This window comes from Dunckerocampus dactyliophorus, chromosome 8, assembly GCF_027744805.1.
Source record: "Dunckerocampus dactyliophorus isolate RoL2022-P2 chromosome 8, RoL_Ddac_1.1, whole genome shotgun sequence".
NCBI lineage: Eukaryota > Metazoa > Chordata > Actinopteri > Syngnathiformes > Syngnathidae > Dunckerocampus > Dunckerocampus dactyliophorus.
The window spans coordinates 24,936,617-24,956,313 of record NC_072826.1 but is presented as its reverse complement, the minus strand read 5'-3'; the positions used below and the strand labels follow the sequence as shown (position 1 = coordinate 24,956,313).

Sequence of the window (19,697 nt, the reverse complement as noted above, 5' to 3'; positions counted from 1 at the left end):
ATACCTGTAGAGGTTTGGAAGTGTCTAGGAGAGGTGGCAGTAGAGTTTCTGACTGGGTTGTTCAACAGAATCTTAGATAATGAAAAGATGCCTGAGGAATGGAGGAGAAGTGTGCTGGTGCCCATTTTTAAGAACAAGGGAGATGTGCAGAGCTGTGGCAACTACAGAGGAATAAAGCTGATGAGCCATACAATGACGTTATGGGAAAGAGTAGTTGAAGTGAGCATTTGTGAGCAGCAGTATGGTTTCATGCCAAAAAAGAGTACTACAGAGGCAGTATTTGCTTTGAGGATGTTGATAGAGAAGTGCAGAGAAGGCCAGACGGAGCTGCATTGTGTTTTTGTAGATCTGGAGAAAGCTTATGACAGGGTGCCCAGAGAGGAACTGTGGTATTGTATGAGGAAGCCTGGAGTGGCAGAGAAGTATGTTGGAGCGGTGCAGGACATGTATGAGGACTGTAAGACAGTGGGGAGGTGTGCTGTAGGTGTGACAGAGGAGTTCAAGGTGGAGGTGGGACTGCATCAGGGATCAGCTCTGAGCCCCTTCTTGTTCGCTATGGTGATGGACAGACTGACAGACGAGGTTAGACAGGAATCTCCATGGACTATGATGTTTGCAGATGACATTGTGATCTGCAGTGAGAGCAGGGAACAGGTGGAGGAGAAGCTAGAGAGGTGGAGGTTTGCCCTGGAAAGGAGAGGAATGAAGGTTAGCCGCAGTAAGACAGAGTGCATGCGTGTGAATGAGAGGGACCCAAGTGGAAGAGTGAGGTTACAGGGAGAAGGGACAAGAAGGTGGATGATTTTAAGTACTTAGGGTCAACAGTCCAGAGCAATGGAGAGTGTGGAAAAGAGGTGAAGAAGCGTGTACAGGCAGGATGGTAAGGGTGGAGAAAAGTGTCAGGTGTGATGTGTGATAGAAGAGTTTTAGCTAAAATGAAAGGAAAGGTGTACAAAACTGTGGTGAGACCAGCGATGTTGTTTGGTCTAGAGACAGTGTCAATGAGGAAAAGACAGGAGACAGAGCTGGAGGTAGCAGAGATGAAGATGCTGAGGTTCTCTCTGGGAGTGACCAGGAAGGATAGGATCAGGAATGAGTACATCAGAGGGACAGCACATGTTAGAGGTTTTGGAGATAAAGTCAGAGAGGCCAGACTAAGATGGTTTGGACATGTCCAGAGGAGAGATAGGGAATATATAGGTAGAAGGATGCTGAGTTTTGAACTGCCGGGCAGGAAGCCTAGAGGAAGACCAAAGAGGAGGTTTATGGATGTAGTGAAAGAGGACATGAAGGTAGTTGGTGTGAGAGAAGAGGATGCAGAGGACAGGGTTAGATGGAGGCAATTGATTCGATGTGGCGACCCCTGAAGGGAAAAGCCGAAAGGAAAAGAGGAAGAGGAGGATGCAGCTATTAAAGATTGCCATAAATGCCATGTTGTTTTATTTACATAAACCCATAACTGAAGCGAGGATGTTATCTTCAAAACTCATTATTCATGTTGTCCCTAAAGTTTGAGCACTTTCAACAACTAGGCCGCTTGGTGGCCTAGTGGTTAGCATGTTGGCCACACAGTTAGGAGATCGGGAAGATCTGGGTTCAAATCTCCATTGAGCATCTCTGTGTGGAGTTTGCATGTTCTCCCCGTGCGTGCTTGTTTTCTCCGGGTACTCTGGTTTCCTTCCACATTCCAAAAACATGCATGTTAGGTTAATTGGCGACTCAAAGTTGTCCATAGGTATGAATGTGAGTGTGAATGATATACTGTATGCGTGATGTGTGATATCTGTGTTGGTTAATGTTTTCTCTCATCATTTATCCCTCCGAATGTCAACAGGCTCTCCGACCTGCCGATGTCTCCCAGGGTTTACGGGGCCAAACTGTAACCTGCACACGTGTAGGAATTACTGTATGAATGGAGGCAACTGTACTGTCAGTGCAGGAAATCAGCCAACCTGCAGCTGTCCTCACAACTTCCTGGGCGACCAGTGCCAGTATCGTGAGTGGTGTTGACCATCTCAAATCTTAAAATGCAAATACTGATGGATAGGATTCAACACGTGTCTATTTGTGTGCGTAGGAAGCTGTGAAGGCCACTGCCTGAACAGAGGCACGTGTCTACAGACTGCCAGTGGCTCCAAACTGTGCCGCTGTCTGCCCCAGTACACCGGCAGCACGTGTGAGATCGACAAGTGTCACTATTGTCGTGATGGAGAGTGTATTCCCAAGGACAGGTTTACTTCTACTGGGGAATTCACCTGCCGGTAACAGCTCTCTCTCTCTGTCACACACACACACACACACACACACACACACACACACACAGTCTAGTGTCCAAAAATGCTTTTTTTTGCTCAAGCTAGGTTGTGTGAAGGATGACGTAGTCAGACGGCGTATATCTTTACTCACACTTTTCTGTCTTCAATAGATGTACAAACGGGAGAATCCAGCCAAGCTGCTACACATGCGATACAAATGAATACTGTGCAAACGGCCAGTGCTCCATTAATCCTCGTACCCACCTTCCTGAGTGCAGGTGAGCAAACTTAGCGGCAAAGACCACATTGTTGCACACAAGATTACAGTATATCACAAAAGCAACCATTTTTATTATTTTCTCAAGGGACAATATTATAGAAATGTAACTAGATGGATACTTGGGTTCAATGTTGTCAAACTGCCCAGGGATCATGCTTTGATTCACAATGTCACGGTATATTTACACAGTGTACACCAGGGGTCACCAACGTTTTTCCTTGTGAGAGCTACTTTTACAAAATGAAAATGGCCAAGAGCTACTCATTTTTGTAGCATTTATTTTCAGAGCTTATTTTAAACCCAAACAAAGCGAATATGCTTGTTTTACCAGAACATTAACAAAATGCTGGTGTCCACAACTCACATTTTGTATTTCAGAATGCATTTCTTTCTACTGTTCTTTCATTATTAACTGAAAACCTCAATGAAAAGCAGGCTTTCGGGCACCTCATGTGGTTGTGGGGGGCTACCTGGTGCCCGCGGGCACCTCGTTGGTGACCCCTGGTGTACACAGTACATATATAGAATTTATATAGCGCCTTTCAAGATACCCAAAGTGCTTCACTGCTGGCAGTTATGTGTATTGGCAAAGAGTTTTGTGTTTCCTGACTGTCTGTGAACATGAGTTTGTATGTGTATGTGTGGGAAAAGGATGTCAGTTGAGTTTGCTGATGCTGATTTGGTGTGGTAGTGGTCCACAGCAGCCAGTTTTGTTTTTGCAATAAAGACAAGACAAGACAAAACAAGGCAAATCTAAAATACAACAAACGAACAAAAAAACATAAGCTTTATCCTTCATGATGTTTGCAACAGTTCATTGTTGACAGTAGTGTGGCTGCGCTTGAGTTTCATACAGCTTATTCTTACGCCGTAACTAGTCTCGAGTCTCTTTTGAATTAATTTACAGGAATGCGTTCTTAACCATGGGACGCTCGGACTGCTATACAAGCTGTACACTGACTACTCTCAAGTTTGTTGTCGCTTAAGGAGATTTACTGTCATAATAATGGTTGTTTAAATGTGAGGGGTGTACTCACTTTTATGAGATACTTTACATACCTACTGCATGTGTGTGCGTGTAGATGCTCCCCTGGATGGGCGGGGCATCGCTGTGAGTCAGTCACTGGTACTGAAGGTGGCACCAGTTCAGGTGGACGTAAGTAGTAGTACTTCATCGCATCAGAACTCAAACCTGCCACGTGTACATTCATGTATTGTGTATATGTGTGTGCGCGCGTGTTTGTGTGTGTAGGCACTACCTCCATCGTGATCCCTGTGCTCCTTTTGCTCCTGCTGGTTCTGCTGGCTGTGGGAGCCTTGATCTGGTACAGGAGGAGGATGAGAGGGTGAGTCAAGGGTCAAACATATTTAAAAGGGCCTTTCCTCTTGCTCTTTTTTCCCACTTCCTTCCTTCCTTCTTTCCTCCCTTCCTTGCACCAGCACTGTAATGGCATCTCCTCTGCTCCTCAGGTCTAGCCGGCCCAGTAAAACCGGGTCCAAACGATTGCGGTAACAGTTGCTGGGGGGGCTCACTGCTTCCCTCTACCCTTTCCTCATTAGTCTTAGTTGATGTGCAGTGTTTGTTTGCCGTGATGAGTGTCTCTCACCTCTTTAGGAGCTACAGGACAGATCTGCAATGAATAGATCTGTTTGTCATGTTGTCTATCATGCTTTGTCTTATTTTATCACACTGTAGGGATGGGCATTCAAAACATTTCCATAACAGATGACCGCGGGGACTGGTTGGACTGGGGTCTCATCTATAAAGCTTGCGTATGCACAAAACAGCATTTAGCACGCTAAGTATGTGATCTATAAAAACACAACGTGGCGTGAGAATATGCGCCAACGTATTTTTGGAGACATGGCAAAAAGGCGCCTCACATTTTAAGTGGTGAAGGGAAATCATGTTAGAAATAAAAATGCAATTGAAGCCAAGAAATTGAAGCCAAGAAAGTTATCCGTCATTGCATGAAAACATCATGCCGTTATTGAGTGAAAAACATTTGTGGAAAGTGTTGCTATTTTACATGACGCTGATGGATATTATTTGTCATTTGTCATAAACACCATTACGTGCCAGCGTGGTATACGGACTAAAAGATACATGAAAAACACAACGCAGCGCTTGAATATTTCATAATTTTATTTTATCATTGTGAGAATATTATGTGTTCGATTATATTATTTTTAACAAACAAGTTGTCAATTAAATAATTCTAGGGTTTAAGTTTACAAGACACAGCGCTAATATGTCCTCCGTTCCCTTTTTTTTGGACAATTTATAAAAAATAAGGACATTTTTTGTTGCATATGTCAAATACCGGTATGTCATGAATAGCAACATTTATTGTGCCAGGTCCGTTCGTGTACGTAAATTTACTCTTATCATTTTCCTTTTTTTTCATTTTTCTTTTCCACAAATGATGGGGTTTTGGTTTTGTTTGGACTAATACACAACATTAACACTTCATAAAATTATAATATACCCAATATTTTGATGACATTAAAGTCATCATTAAGTTAAGTATTTTGAAAATATCTGTCTGCAATTACATCAATTTTTGACATAACTTCAAAACCCCGTTTTGAGTCTTTGCATTTACCTTTAAATTAAACAGATTTTGGTAGGCTTATATTCAAAATTGGTATCAATTAGGAAAAATGTAGAAACATGCTCACTAAAAATGGAAATGTGTGCCTTGATATCAGACCACTATTTTTTAAAGTTTTGCCACGGTTCATCTTGCTCCATTACAGCGGACATGCTGTCACTCAATCTTTATTTGTTATGCCACTGCTGTGTCTTCCAAATATGATACTTTTTCTCGTGTTTCCACCTCCGCTTCCGTGAAAGTCCGCTTCTTTGTCACCGACGTCTTCATGAGTCACTTTGCATTGACCTTTATGTTGAAGTGCAGGTGTGGGAAGGGCGTGACTTGAGGCGGAGTTGCGTCTGCACACTTCCACTGAAGGTGGGATCTAGTATAAACCACAAATTACGTGAATGTGTCCATATGCCACTTTTTATAGCGCTGGCTATTTTTGTCCATACGCACATTTTGGGTGTCTGGCATATGGAGACTTTTAGTCAAGTTTCCACGCACAGTTTCCACGCACAGATGAGGCTCCTGGACATTTTGCACATCCTTTGCACATTTACTGAAAATGCGCCCCCTTGTGCAAAATGTCCCTCTCCCCTGAAGAGAGACAACCTTGTGTTGTGTTGTGGCTGCAGCAGCGAGTTCCCTGGCCAACCCACGAGAGTTAATTATTGTAGTTACTGAGGCGCAGCAATAAATCCATAAATAAACAGGCGTGGGCCGCACGGTAGCCTAGTTGTTAGCATGTTGGCCACACAGTCAGGAGATCTGGAAGATCTGGGTTCATATCTCTGTTCAGTCATCTCTGTGTGGAGTTTGCACGTTCATTCCAAAAATATGAATGTTAGGTTAATTGGAGACTCTAAATTGTCCATAGGTATGAATGTGAGTGTGATTGGCTAGTGACCAGTCCAGGGTGTACCTCACCTCTCACCCGTAGGCTCCAGCATACCCCCACATCCCTAATGAGGACAAGTGGCATGGAAAATGAATGAATGATTGAATGAAAGGATGAATGAGTAAATGGTCGTCATTATTGATCGGTCTACCGGGAAAACTCCCAGTACTCCCGATGGCGAGTCCTCCCCTGGATGGCCAGGAAAATGATCATTTATTGGTGCCAACATTAGTCATATTTTAACAGCAGCATCATGCAAAAGAAGATACATAAAATTATCAAACTTACAGGCTTTATTTTAAGATGTGTAGCGAAGCCTTTTGTTGTTGTTGTTGTTTTTTCTCATAGCTATCACGGGGCGGGCTCATCTAGCTCGGGGTGGGTCACCATGTCCGTGAGGAATTAGGTTTTTCCTTGTCGGAGCATCTGTGATGTCAAAAGTGAGATGTTTATTTTTTTCTCACGTTCGATGCTCATAAACTCACAAATAAATGAGTGTTAGAACATCAGCATTAAATTCAGGACGTGTGATGCTCATCCCTACTGCCACAGCATTGTGGTGTGTCTTGCCGTGTGGTCTACTCGTGGATCATTCTTCCAGCTCTTTCCTAAATGTCGATGGAGTCGCTAGCAATGTGTCCAAGCATTGTTGTGGTTCATTTTGTGTGTTGAGTTCTGAATCCAGTGCTGGGTTTGTGTCTGTGCTTATGTGTCCTTTGCGTTCCCTCAGACGCCTCTCTCCTCGTTCTGTGGCTGTTAGGAATCTTAAAGCTGGACCTTTTATGTGTTATACAGAGCCAAGGGCTTCCAGCACCAAAGGATGACCAATGGGGCCATGAATGTCGAGATTGGAAACCCCGCCTACAAGATCTACGAGGGCGAGCCTGATGACGACGCCGGGGAGTTGTTAGACGCGGACTTCACCCTCGATCCGGACAAGGTAGAGATCTAAACAACTTCCTTCCGACCTACTTGTGGTGTTCTTCGTGTACTCCTACTATGGACAACAATGTTAACTCTAAACATGTAACCTGAACTACTTTGTACAAAACAAGTGCCGCAAAGCATGCTGGGAAGTCAGAAACATTAGCCACTACCCAGCATGCCTTGTGGCACCTTTTTGTAAATAATTGCTCAAAGTTCATGATTACAGTTAACATAGTTGTTTATTATCATCCACTGGTAGTAGTATTTATGTCTCTGTACCATGACCAAAAAAAAGGTATTACAAATTCATGTACCATTACACCCCTACTACACGCCGCCTGATGTTTCATGTTTCCTTGGTGCCGCCCTCACAGCCTACCAACTTCACCAATCCAGTGTACGCCACGCTGTACATGGGCGCTCACAACAGCCGCAACTCTCTGGCCAGCACGGACGAGAAGAAGGAGCTGCTGTGCCGCGCAGAGGAGGAGCCTCTCGTGGACCCTCTGGCGTAGGCCGCCGCCCGTCACACTATTCCAAACACCGTGTTCTTGCCTTTTAGAGAAAACACACAAACAAACAAAACAAATTGAGAGAGAAACGACACAAAACAGCGTGTGAACACTGTATAAAATGTACAAAAATGAAGGACTACTTTTGTATGTGATTGCAGTATTATATTTTGTTTCTTTTGAGTTTCCTCCGGTCAAAAAAAAAACATTTTCTATAAGAGATTTTTCATTTCCACGCGTCCCTTCCCCTTTCCCTAAATAGCCACTACCTCTGTGCAAAATGAAACGGAAAGGAGACAATTAGAAGTCATCGGAGCAGATTTATTTTTGTTGTTATTTTTGTATGAATTGTATAAAGAGCGAGAGAGAAGAGTCGTTCCATTTCACCAGTGCCAACTGTTTGTTGTTTGTGTGCACTTTCAGCAGGAAAGGCATAACTCAACGTTGTGGAAATTGTGTTTGTTCTGCTTCTCGGCAAGATTGTGCACTCTGGTTCGGTTCGCTTAGCGTTCACACCCTTATTTTGTCATGGGACCAAAGGCTGTGGAGTAAAGCATAGAGATAACTTTAATGGACAGCTTTACATGACGTAACTCACATATTCCAAACCAAAATGCCGTTACTGGTTTGAATATGTAGGTTGTTTTTTGTGTTCTGCTTATATTTCACAAAAAGCCTCTAAAATATACATTTAAAGAGCACCATTGCCACACACACAGAGGGAGAGAGCAAGGCAGACCTAACCTTGACCCTATTTTTATATTCTGCTATGTTTACCATCTTAGATCTCACAAAAAAACCTCTAAATGATACTTTTAAAGAGCCCCACTGTCACGCACAGAGGGGACAGGGCAGAGCAGACCTAACCCAAGGCCACCAAAAGCTTCTAAAATATACTTTTAAAGAGCGCCATTGTCACACAGAGGAAGGCAGCAGCAGCCTAACCTAGATCTTATTTTTATATTTTGTGAGATTTACCATTTTACATTAAAAAAAAGCTTCTAAAATATACTTTTAAAGAGCGCCATTGTCTCACACACACACACAGAGGGAGAGAGCAGCGCAGACCTAACCCTATTTTTATATTCTTCTGAGTGACTTCTTAGATTTCACAGAAAGCCTCTAAAATGTACTTGTAAAGGGCGGCAATGTCACACACACACACACACACACACACACACACACACACACACACACACACACACAGAGGGAGAGAGCAGAAGAGACGTATCCCTAACCCTATTTTTACATTCTGCAACATTTACCATCTTAGATCTCACAAAAAGCCTCTAAAATATACTTTTAAAGAGCACCATTGTCACACACACACAAGACTTCTTCCAACGTATTTTCTCTTCCATGTTTGTCATTTCTGAATGTTTGCTGTCGTTTCGACACTGCTCCGCGTCTTCGGTCCGTGAAGCGAACCGCACCAGAGCCGACTGGCAAGCGGCCGGAGACCCCATCTGTCCGCCGGTGCACACCAGGGTCGGGATGATGGCCGTTCACACTCACCCAAACAAAGCGTCCTCGTCGAGCAAATGCACCAGAGTTCCTTTTAACCAAACGCGAAGTGTGAAGGCACCCGGAGTGTGAAATGATTGTGTTGTCTTCCTTGCACAGAATCCCATTGGAGGGTATTTTATACGCTGAAGATGTTTTCTTCATGGCTTTGGTGTGTGTGTGTTGGAGAGTGAGGACTTTGCTCCTGGCCCGGGTGGTGTTGCAATGAAGCAACCACCTGGTAAACAATGGGAGGACCAAAAAAACAAGCACAGCCAGTTAGGAGGACAAGTGAGTGTCATGTGACTTCCAGGGTCTTCCTTCATCGAGGTGAAGGTTAGGGAAGCTTCATCCTGATGGACCTTTTCTTATTCATGTCAGTCATGAGCAACTGTCTGCCCTTTACTTTGTCACACTTTTCCATTTACTGCCATTAACTTGGCAGCCAAAAACGTGCATCTTACGTTCATTGGAGACTCCAAAAGTGGGAATGGTTCTTTGTATACGACACGTTCTCCACACCTGCAGAGATCTTCTATTCTATGTCTATATAGAAATAGTTGTAACGGTTACATTATTCAGGTGCCTTTTATCATTCGTGTCCATCACCATCACACATGTTAAAGGAAGCGCTTTCAACACCTTCTTTTGCGATAACCAGGCTATAGTTGACTCCACCTTGAATAAAACCTTAAGTGAATTATGTACGGATATCTAAAAATCACGTGTTGTCCAAATCATCACGACTGTTATCACTGACATGTCACATTTTGGTGAGTGCAAGGTTTTATTTGCCACTATTTTTCATGAACTTAACATTGTACAGTTTGATATTTTTACATGAGTTTTATATGTGGCGGTGAATGCAATCAGTACCTTTTCGTGTCTGCCGCCATCACGCGCGTGAATTAGTATGGGAAGCACCTGAACGCATTCTGTTTTACTTCCAACACACCAGCTGTGAAGTAAAAAGTTAGGCTAAATTCCAAGCTTGGAATTATGACATTCTTAAAGTACCTTCACCTTTCGTGTCCAGAGCCATCACACGTGTTAATTAGGGTCGGAATCAAACCTTCTGTTTTGCTATAGCTAAGCTATAGTTGTGTTGCCAAAGGACTCCACATGAATAAAAGCTTATTAAGTGAATTATGCATTGATGTCTAATAATCGTGGGGTCCAATCATCACAAATGTTATCACTGACATATTTTGGTGGGTGCAAGGTTTTGTTTGCCACTATTTTTCATGAACTTAACATTGTACAGTTACAGTTGATTTACATGTTTTTTATTATGTGTGCCTCAACTTTACATTTGGACTCCCTTGTCAGGTTTTTAGTCAGCCGGTTGGGAGAACGTGTCATATATGTGTCGTGTGATTGGCTGGTGACCACTCCAGGGTGTACCCCGCCTCTCATGCCAAAAAGTCACTTGGGATAGGCTCCAGCGCCCAGGAAATTGATGTATTACCATAAAATTCACAGTAAATAAATAACGACACCCCTGGCAAACCCTGCCTTAGTGGATCAGAGTGAGCGTTTTGTATCGCCTCTTGTCTTTCAAGTGCATAAAGGTCATTTTGGTATTTGTGTTGTTCTTGAAGTTTGTCCAAATACCCCCGCGCCCCCACCCCGTATGGAACTGCTGCTGCTATCGCTACCACTCTTGTCCTTATTCTGCTCAGCCTCTGTCCCAAAATGCTGCTTCTGTCAGAAACATGTCAGCCATATCTTAGTGCATGTAACACAGATCAGCAGTTATTGTTAAGGACAGCCACAGCTTTTGTTTTTATTCCGTTGCTTCAGTGTCAGCAAGTGTTACTATTCTGGGTTGTATATGTCTTTGAATGGAGAGATATCTACAATCAACTGTGTTTCCCGAAGCAGCAGTTCTTGCTAAAGATCACCATCACATGTTCTTAATTGTCGTTGATTTCTTTCTTTTTCTTTTGAAATAAATAATGACACATAGCTTTTATAGTACACAATGCATGGAGGCTCAGACTTTCTCCTGGGAAGAGAATAATGTTTCATTTTTGCTGGAGTACTTTACAAACTCAATAACATATTGTTATAAATAAATTGTACAGAAAACGCAGCGTTTCCTGCCTTCTTATTTCAACCCGTAAGAACCCAAAACAGGAAAACGATGGGGGATGGACCACAGACCACAGAAGAGGAACACATTGAAGACATGTCTGATGTTTGTTTTTCTTCTAAAATACTACTAATTCATGTCAAAAGTATAAAAAAATGAAAAGGGGGGAAATGGAGGATGCTAAAGAAAAGAGGCAAAAGTGTGAATTTGAGGCCAAAATTGTGAAAAACGTTCAAATGCAATACAAATAAAGTAAACGTTGGGCATTTCCGTGCTTTCTGCTGCACGTGTATGGAATCACAGGAGTGCCAAAATTAAAAGGGACTGCGTGTGGAAATACAAAATAAATCAACAATAAATACACGTGCACGTGCACATCGGTGAAGAGCCAAGTGATTTAAAAACGTGAGACCGTGAAGTAAAACTAGAGCGTCAGTCAATTGTTGTTTCAAACATGTTTATGTGCTCTTTACTGTCATTTCCATTCCATGGTTTAAGTATTTCTTTTAGGTTATAAAGCCAATTACTGCAATGCAGGGGTCGGGAACCTTTTTGGCTAAGGGAGCCATAAAAGCCACATATTTTAGCATGTATTTTTATGAAAGGCATATGAATACAACTAAATGCATGTATTTTTAAGCAAGACCAACAATTTTAGAACATAATAAGTCCAGGGTTTCGCTGAGGATTTTCTGAAGCTGTGCGGCTGCTGTGTTCCGCAGAAGTAACGGGAAGTATTTAGACAATACAATGTTTATTTCAGTAATTGCATTGTTCATACATTTGATAGACTATAACCTCAATCATCATCAAGACTAAGACTAAGCAAATTAGTCTAACATTGTGTCAGACAACACTTTCAGGCTTGGCCACTGTCCTGTTTATTTGAGAACAACCTGTGTTATAAATCTACAACATTTTTATGACACATACCTGTCTTTGTTTTTGAGGAACTTGAAAAATGACAAATCTGTGGTTTTGCTTATAAAAGTGCGTGTGGAAATCTGACAAAGTCTGCGTACGCCAGAAACCCAAATGTGCTTATGGACAAAAATAAAGACCTAAAAAAAAAAAAAAGTGGCGTCTGCACACGTTCAAGCAATTTGTGCTTCATCTGCTGTCCAAATGTGCGTACGCAACACCGCCCACGCCACGCCCTCAATTCGCCATAAATGGTCAATGCAAAGTGAAAGTGACTCATGAATGCGGCGTCCATATTTAAAAACCCTTGATTGCACTTCGCGCGGTTCTTCTGAATCATGGCTGCTTAGAAGACGAAAAAGTTCCACGTCAGTTAGTTGGAGAGCTGTAGGCCTGCAAAAACATCATATTTGGAGGACACAGCAGTGGCATTATGAACAAGAGGAAGGTGAGCGGGTGGCAGCAAGTAGCGTCCGCTGTCAACAGCGTCAGTGGAACGGAGCCAGCGTGGCAGCCGTCATGTTACGTCGTTTGTGTTCCACAGCGGATGAAGATGCGGAGCGTCTCAGCAATCTTCATCACATACACAACAATGGACAGGCGACAGTGCACAGTGATATGAATTAGCAATTTGTGAGGTCTGATTTTAGGAGGCATTTTTGTAATGCAAAAGTATTACGGTACTCTTTTGAACACATATTGTTTTGCGAAGCCAAACTCTTTACTTAAGTGGCCCCACCAAACTAAATGGAACTACGTTCCTCATGACTGAAATCCGACCAGTATTGGGCTCTCGGGACCAAGTGGTAAGTCACTACACAGCTGATGGGGATGTCGTACAACTACATGCCAAAAAATCAGAAACTATTCCTTTAAGGTTGTGTTTGTTGCAGTGAGTCGGCATATTAACACAATGATAAATGAATAATGTCAATGAAAATGAGTACAGTGTTCCCTCGTTTAGGTTCCAAAAATACCCCTGTTAAATGAAATCCGCTTAGTAGAAGTTTGGTTTTTTTTTTGTTTTTTCGTTCATTATATATTTTTTCGTTTACAGGATATGTTTTTTTCATTTATAGTATATGTTTTTTCATTTACCAGATGTGTTTTCGTTCTGTATGTTTTAAGGCTGTAAAACCCCTCACCACACATTTTATACACTTTTCTCAGACATGAGTCCCGTTGCGGACAGTCACAGCCGTTCTTGCTAAAATGTATTGCTGCTGTTGTCCTTATGTTATTTTCCACCTTACCTATACTTTATTCATTTACTTTATGATTCATTTATTCCGTAATGGTGTCCCCCAGCTGTGTAAGTTCTACCTTCCTTCAGCATGTCCACAATTCCAACTTTTTGTGCAATGGTTAGCATCTTAGTCCGCCTTTTCGGTGCAACTACAGGTGCCTTTGTCGGTGCAGAGCGTTTTGTCGACATTGTGGGTTTTGTCAGGGAGAAAATTAGCATACAACACTAAAGAGCCACACTGCTATCATCAAACAATTATGTAAATTAGGCAAACTGAACCCATTCTATGTGGTCTACAGTCCCTTAGCCAATTGGGACGCAGAAGACAATGCGGGTTCTCCCTTAGCGAATCAGGATGCAGAATACAATGCGTTCATATGCTGTAAAAAAAGTAAAAGCATGCTGCACTGTAAAAATTGCACACACAAATCTGTGTAATAGCGAGGCCGCGTAAAGTGAACCACGTTGTAGCGAGGGAACGCTATTAGTATATTTATTAGATTGTGCAAGTTTAGCTAAAGTTGTGTCCAGCGAGCATGCGCATCAGGGTGAAGAACAACACAAGAAATTAGAGGTGCAATATTTTTAATATCCCATCTTTCAACACTCACCTGGTGTATAATAGTACTTGCAAATATACACAAACCAAACCGGATTTTAATGATGCAAAGCAAAACAACAACGATCTTATAAAACACACATAAAAAAGCAGCGTCAAACACAAGCAAGCAAGGTGCTGTGTTCTAAAAGAAGAATTAACACTGAAGTGGCATTCACAGGTGACAACACAACGTAACACAAATCAAGACCACTCTCGCCGGTTCTTTCATCGTATATGAAACTCTCCTCCAGTCAGTACCGAGTATCGCTTCACGCTTGGGAACACTCCTCATTGTGCGAGTGTGTGTTTTTGTCTTATATTCATGCGTGGAGAGTTTTGCAGCGTATGTAAGAAGAAGGTGCGCTGGTTCTGTGTGTGTGCGTATGGCAGCGATGTGTGATTATACGGAAGTAGAAAGCTGAAGGCATTTTCTGTGAGCTGCAGCAATGGCGCCATGCCATGTTTATCTTCACTGCTCCTCTTCATCTCTCAGAATGAACCTGCAATAAACAAAGAAAGATTCACTTGATGCAGCCCATCCTCACCCAGACTCCACCTCCAGCGGGCACCACAGGTACGTTTGAGACCCCCGCACGACAGACACATATTGCTATTATGTTAAAAAGTCAGTTTGCATATTAAGGGACCTTTAACGTCTTTGTTACATGATTGATTGATTGATTGAAAAGCAGTTCATCTGCTGTGCTCACCACTCAGTGACTCCAGACGTGACGTCAACCTCTGCCAACTCGATCAGCACCTGCAAGGACAAGACTGTGTTTAGGTGGCAGCACTTACAGGGTGTGAAGAAGTGTTTGCCCCCTTCCTGATTTATTATTTTATTGATGTTTGTCACACTTAAATGTTTGAGATCATCAAACAAGTTAAAATATAAGTCAATGACCACACAACTCAACACAAAATGCAGTTTTTATAGGAAACTTTTTATTATTACTTTTTATTATGGAAAATACTCTGTGGTCTGACGAGACAAAAGTTGAACTTTTTGGAAGGTGTGTGTCCAATTACATCTGGCGTAAAAGTAATGCTGCATTTCAGGAAAAGAACATCATATCAACAGTAAAATATGGTGGTGGTAGTGTGATGGTTTGGGGCTGTTTTGCTGCTTCAGGACCTGGAAGACTTGCTGTGATAAATGGAACCATGAATTCTACTGTCTACCAAAAAATCCTGAAGCAGAATGTCCCACCATCTGTTCATGACCTCAAGCTGAAACCAACTTGGGTTCTGCAGCAGGACAATGATCCAAAACACACCAGCAAGTCCACCTCTGAATGGCTGAAGAAAAACAAAATGTAGACTTTGGAGTGGTCTAGTCAAAGTCCTGACCTGAATCCTATTGAGATGCTGTGGCATGACCTTAAAAAGGCGCTTCATGCTGGAAAACCCTCCAGTGGGGCTGAATGACAACAATTCTGCAAAGATGAGTGGGTCGAAATTCCTCCACAGCGCTGTGAAAGACTCATTGCAAGTTATCACAAACGCTTGATGGCAGTTGTTGCCGCTAAGGTTGGCCCAACCAGTTATTAGCCTTAAGTTTCATTTAAATACTGCATTTTGTGTTTTGTGTTCTGTTCTTCAGTTGTGTTGTCATTGATATTTAAATGTGTTTGATGATGTGAAATATTTGTGTAACAAACATGCGAAAAAATAAGAAATCAAGAAGGGGCAACACTTTTTGTCGTCATACAAGGACGTATCACCTGTCCAATGAGGTCAGGGCTTCTGAAGGAGGCGGAGTTATTCTTCACTGAGACGCTGAGCTGCTTGAGCTTCACTTCCTCCACAGGCAGTTTGTAGTCAAACCTACAAGAAAGTCACCAACGATGATAAAGTATGCGTTGTCGTTCGGTTCTCTGGTCTGGACTTTTGTGAACGCTACACAGACCAAATGGAGCAGGGTAATAATGACAGCAAAAAGCATGCCGAAAATACAAATACAGTATGTTGGTGAAATCTACGATGGTAAACGCAGCAGAAAACAAAAACTGCCCAATCATGCGTACGAGTAAAGAACCTCCAGTTGACTCCGTTACCTCTCGTTAAATTCAGGGTTGAGATCTCGTTTCTTGACGGTCGTCTTCTTCTTGGTGGCTTTGCTTTTGTCCGGCAGCAGCAAGAGGGTGACGTAGCTGTCCAGCGCGTCCTTGCTGGTGCACAACAAACCTCTGTGTGCACACAAAGACAGCATTTAGCAAACGTCCAGTCGCCCTGTTCATTATTGTATGTTAGAATGAGGCTTTCTGTGGAGTCATTCAAGTCTTCACTCTTTATCTCGTCCTTTAAATGTTCCCCTCTTCAATATCCTCAAATAGGGGCTTTGGCTTTACGCAAAGTCCACAAAGGACAAATATAGCCCCCCTAATGGAGGTCAAATTCCTTGATCTTTCTGAACATATTGTTATAGAACACTACTAACACACTGACTCATCTAAAAAAGGCTGCGTTTTGTGAGTTGCTGTGGTAGAGCCCAGGATAATTGTGCCATACTTTTCTTTAGACGCTTACTTGGCACTGAGCAGAGGTCACCGTGTGCCCGTGTTAATGCTGTGGAACTCCACCACTGTAATGATGAAGTTAACAATAATACAACACATCAACATAAACACACCCATTTTTCATTTTTCGTGCAAAATAAATTAACAGAATTTTAAAAAATGGTCTGGGCTTGGAATCGAACAAGGACACGCTGCCTTAAAAGGCAGCAGATCTACCTTTACACCTACTCCAACGAGCACCGTGGCAGATTACTCGTCTTGTTTTTTGCCTGGGGGCCAAATTGCGACACACGGCCCATTCTAATTTAACAAGCAAACAACAGCAAAAACTCTGCAGTAATTTGACAAAAATAAAGTCAAAATATTAAGAGAAAAAAGGTGTAATCTAACGAGAAAAAGACAGAATTGTATGAAAATAATGTAATATTATGAGGAAAAAATGTCATTTTAGCCGATAAATGAAATGAAATGAAATATTAAAGCAAGAAATATGTATTTTTTTAAGTCTAGAAAAATTTGGTAGAAAATTAGGATGGGGAAAAGTTATAATATAAAAATTAGGTGAAAATATTATGGAAATAAAGTCATAATATTGCAAGAACAAAAATTACAAGAAGAAAGTTGAAACATTAATACATATTAATAAAAATGAGGCAGTATTCTAATGAGAAAAAAAGTTTGAATTTTGGGAGAATAAATGTGTAATATTATGAGGAAAAATAATGTCATTTTAGTGGCATAGAATTAAAATATTAAAGAATTTTTTTTAAGTTGTAATATTATGAAAAATAAAGTTGTCATTTTTGGAAAATTAGGTTTGGGAAAAAGTGATAATATGGGAATAAAGTCAAAACATTGTGGGAATAAAATCATAATACTACGAGAGGAAAATGTATAAATATTATTTAAGAAGAAAGTTGAAATATTTGGAAAACAGCAAAATGGGAAAACAGAAGAGCGTGAAGTTGATCGTAATAAAAGGCTTTTTCACCATCAGGATGTCACAAAGCTGAGATGATTTGGTTTTCTTGAAATCCATGTAACTTCTTAGCGTACAGGATCTACATGGTTGCTTTACAAAATATCAAAGTGGCAAAGTCGCATCCTTTCATTTTTCACCATTCAGTCCAAAAGTTTGGACACCCCTGCCTTCCACCATGCGCATCCTTTGAGCATTTCAAGAGAATGCGCTCCCTTGCTCAAAACAAGTCGCAGCGCCCTGTTAGCATCCCTGACCATGTGTGTCGACTCAAGCAGGCACTTTTTAGTCATGAGAAGACCACGGTGGCGAGGACGGCAGTACATTGATGTGTTCTCTCCTGCGTCACCTTTCATGTTTTCCTGGCATAATTTGCTAACACGGTTCTGGTACTGGATCTCATTGGACGGTGCAAAAGTGTGAGCCCAAAGTAAACGCCCACCTGCAGGCATGGATGACGACGCTCAACTTGCTGTCTTGTGAGTCATAGGAAAGCGACAACTTCACCTGCCCGTTCCCAGATCCACTACCAGGAGCCGCACAAGGCAGCGTCCCACTACAGATCATCTCCACCATTCTGGACTCCAGAACCTGTTAAAAACAAGAGATGTCCACTACTGTAGTGCATTATGTGTACTACACATATACAGTATTGTATAAGTACTATACATATGTACTATAGCATGCTTTGTATTTTCCCGACGATAAGTCACAATTTTTTTCAGTTTGGCTGGTCCTAATTAAACATGTGCTGCCTTTAAGTTAAAGTGGGGTGGTGGTTGTTTTTTTGGCGACACCTAGTGGCCGCAATAATTCACTGAGTTGAGGTTGTGACACAGTTAGGCACACAAATTGAAAGATATGGAGTATACCGGACGCTTTTTCTTCTGGAATACTTTCTAATACACTTCTGCCTTGGAGACTGTGTAAGGATGTCTGTAAGTAATGTGCAACTATTCTGAAGCGAGTGACCCATCTGTTTGAGTTATGTTTTCATGCCCACCTTCAGCTGAAGCCTCAGCAGGACCTTACTGTCAGCCGCTGCTCCATCCAAGCGGAACCACTGATCCAGGACCAGCTGTGGCTCAGCCAGCAGCTCCTTGACGGAGACCACCAGCGAACCCATCGGCTGGTCCCAGCCGCTGGAAAACTGGAATGCAAGAAAACATAACAAATTCCAACATGAGCAATGTTATATTACTATTAACAGGGTAAATATTGTTATTATACTATTTATTATTTATTATATTATTTTTTTTCATGTTTAATATTTTATTTGTGTTTGTATATAATATTATAAACAAATAAAAATAATAAATATATATAAAAATAGGGTGGCTGTCAAAGGCTGTCAAATTTTTACAGATTTTAATCAGATCAATCACAGTTTTCAAATTAATCAATCATGATTAATCACCATTTGCAACTATGTCTGAAATATGCACATTTTTACTGTATTTTACTGAAAGAAATATTTAAAAGACAGGACAGAATTATAAATATTTGTATGTATTAACAGCTCCAAATGAACTGAAAACTAAATCCAGCTAAAAGTAGTTGGCACATGACTGAAAATCTATTTACCTAACACTGACTACGTAGTTTAATAGCACCACATCTGAATCACCCTTTAGCCTTGCTATTATGAGCACAGAGGGATTACGTTCAAAGACACCATGTAACTTATGTTGGAGTCACGTTTTGAGTTGATTTCCTGGGATTTACGATCATACTTAAATGCAGCAAATTGTACTTGCGCATTAAGAGTTACAAAGTGAGTGAAAAGAATATCCACTTTTTTTTCTTTGTCTTTCTGTTTATTTAGACCACACGTACACACAACAAAAAGGTTTTTGTGATGTTCGGTGTGTCCCTGAATGCATCTCGCAGTAGCGACAATGCGGAAGTCCCATTCCGAGGCTGACCGGACGAGAGATGTGTTTGTGAGTTGGAGACATGCTGTGTATGCTGTTGGGATTGCACTGCTGTTGGTGTGTTCAGGTCAGAATAAAGTTATTAAAGAGTGGCAGACTGTGGGGAGCTAGACTGTGCCGCCGTCTGTCGCCATAATGGAGAGGCGTGGCTTGCCATGATATGTATACGTTAATTACGCACAAAAAAACATATAACATATAAAATATATAATGTAATACAGTATGTATTACATTATGTATTTTTATTATTATTATATTATTCGGATAATATTATCAAAGTTAAGAGTGAAAATGTCGTATTGCTTTACCTTGAGCACAAGCATCTGCTGTTTTGGGTCACGCACCAGGAAGTAGAAGGACTCCCCCCAATGGGGACTGGTTGTGCGGTCACACAGCTGGAGAGAAAGAATAAACAGATAAACAC

General features: G+C 41.6%; 2 protein-coding genes and 2 long non-coding RNA genes across 6 annotated transcripts in view; 2 read left to right on the top strand and 2 right to left on the bottom strand.

The window, feature by feature from the left end:
• Positions 1-11,084, top strand: part of LOC129186794 (low-density lipoprotein receptor-related protein 1-like) — a 167,210-nt gene extending 156,126 nt beyond the window's left edge. Inside the window, exons 83-90 of one of the 2 annotated variants that reach the window (XM_054785404.1) lie at positions 1,835-1,996; positions 2,078-2,261; positions 2,426-2,533; positions 3,618-3,691; positions 3,788-3,881; positions 4,006-4,044; positions 6,832-6,976; positions 7,338-11,084. In XM_054785404.1, the coding sequence (XP_054641379.1) occupies positions 1,835-1,996; positions 2,078-2,261; positions 2,426-2,533; positions 3,618-3,691; positions 3,788-3,881; positions 4,006-4,044; positions 6,832-6,976; positions 7,338-7,478 (947 nt within the window). In that variant the 3' untranslated portion in view covers positions 7,479-11,084. The remainder of the gene's footprint in view (positions 1-1,834; positions 1,997-2,077; positions 2,262-2,425; positions 2,534-3,617; positions 3,692-3,787; positions 3,882-4,005; positions 4,045-6,831; positions 6,977-7,337) is intronic. The other variant, XM_054785405.1, reaches the window with a different exon arrangement.
• On the bottom strand, positions 4,340-9,159 carry LOC129186796 (uncharacterized). The gene is made up of 3 exons (XR_008572297.1): positions 8,991-9,159; positions 7,278-7,518; positions 4,340-6,462 (listed from the first exon to the last, which is right to left on the bottom strand). It is a non-coding gene; the product is annotated as an uncharacterized LOC129186796 (long non-coding RNA).
• Positions 11,085-12,294: 1,210 nt separating the features above from the next.
• LOC129186585 (uncharacterized) lies at positions 12,295-19,627 on the top strand. 2 transcript variants are annotated; one of them, XR_008572256.1, is made up of 4 exons: positions 12,295-12,442; positions 14,335-14,415; positions 14,559-18,550; positions 19,165-19,627. It is a non-coding gene; the product is annotated as an uncharacterized LOC129186585 (long non-coding RNA). The 2 variants fall into 2 exon arrangements; XR_008572257.1 differs by lacking the exon at positions 12,295-12,442 and adding an exon at positions 12,452-12,800.
• The window catches only part of esyt1b (extended synaptotagmin-like protein 1b), a 39,614-nt gene continuing 33,725 nt past the window's right edge, over positions 13,809-19,697 (bottom strand). The window contains exons 46-52 of the mRNA XM_054784971.1: positions 19,582-19,668; positions 18,343-18,489; positions 17,782-17,930; positions 15,899-16,030; positions 15,566-15,668; positions 14,552-14,601; positions 13,809-14,341 (exon numbers count right to left, since the gene is read on the bottom strand). Coding sequence (XP_054640946.1) covers positions 14,311-14,341; positions 14,552-14,601; positions 15,566-15,668; positions 15,899-16,030; positions 17,782-17,930; positions 18,343-18,489; positions 19,582-19,668 — 699 coding nt within the window. The 3' untranslated portion in view covers positions 13,809-14,310. The remainder of the gene's footprint in view (positions 14,342-14,551; positions 14,602-15,565; positions 15,669-15,898; positions 16,031-17,781; positions 17,931-18,342; positions 18,490-19,581; positions 19,669-19,697) is intronic.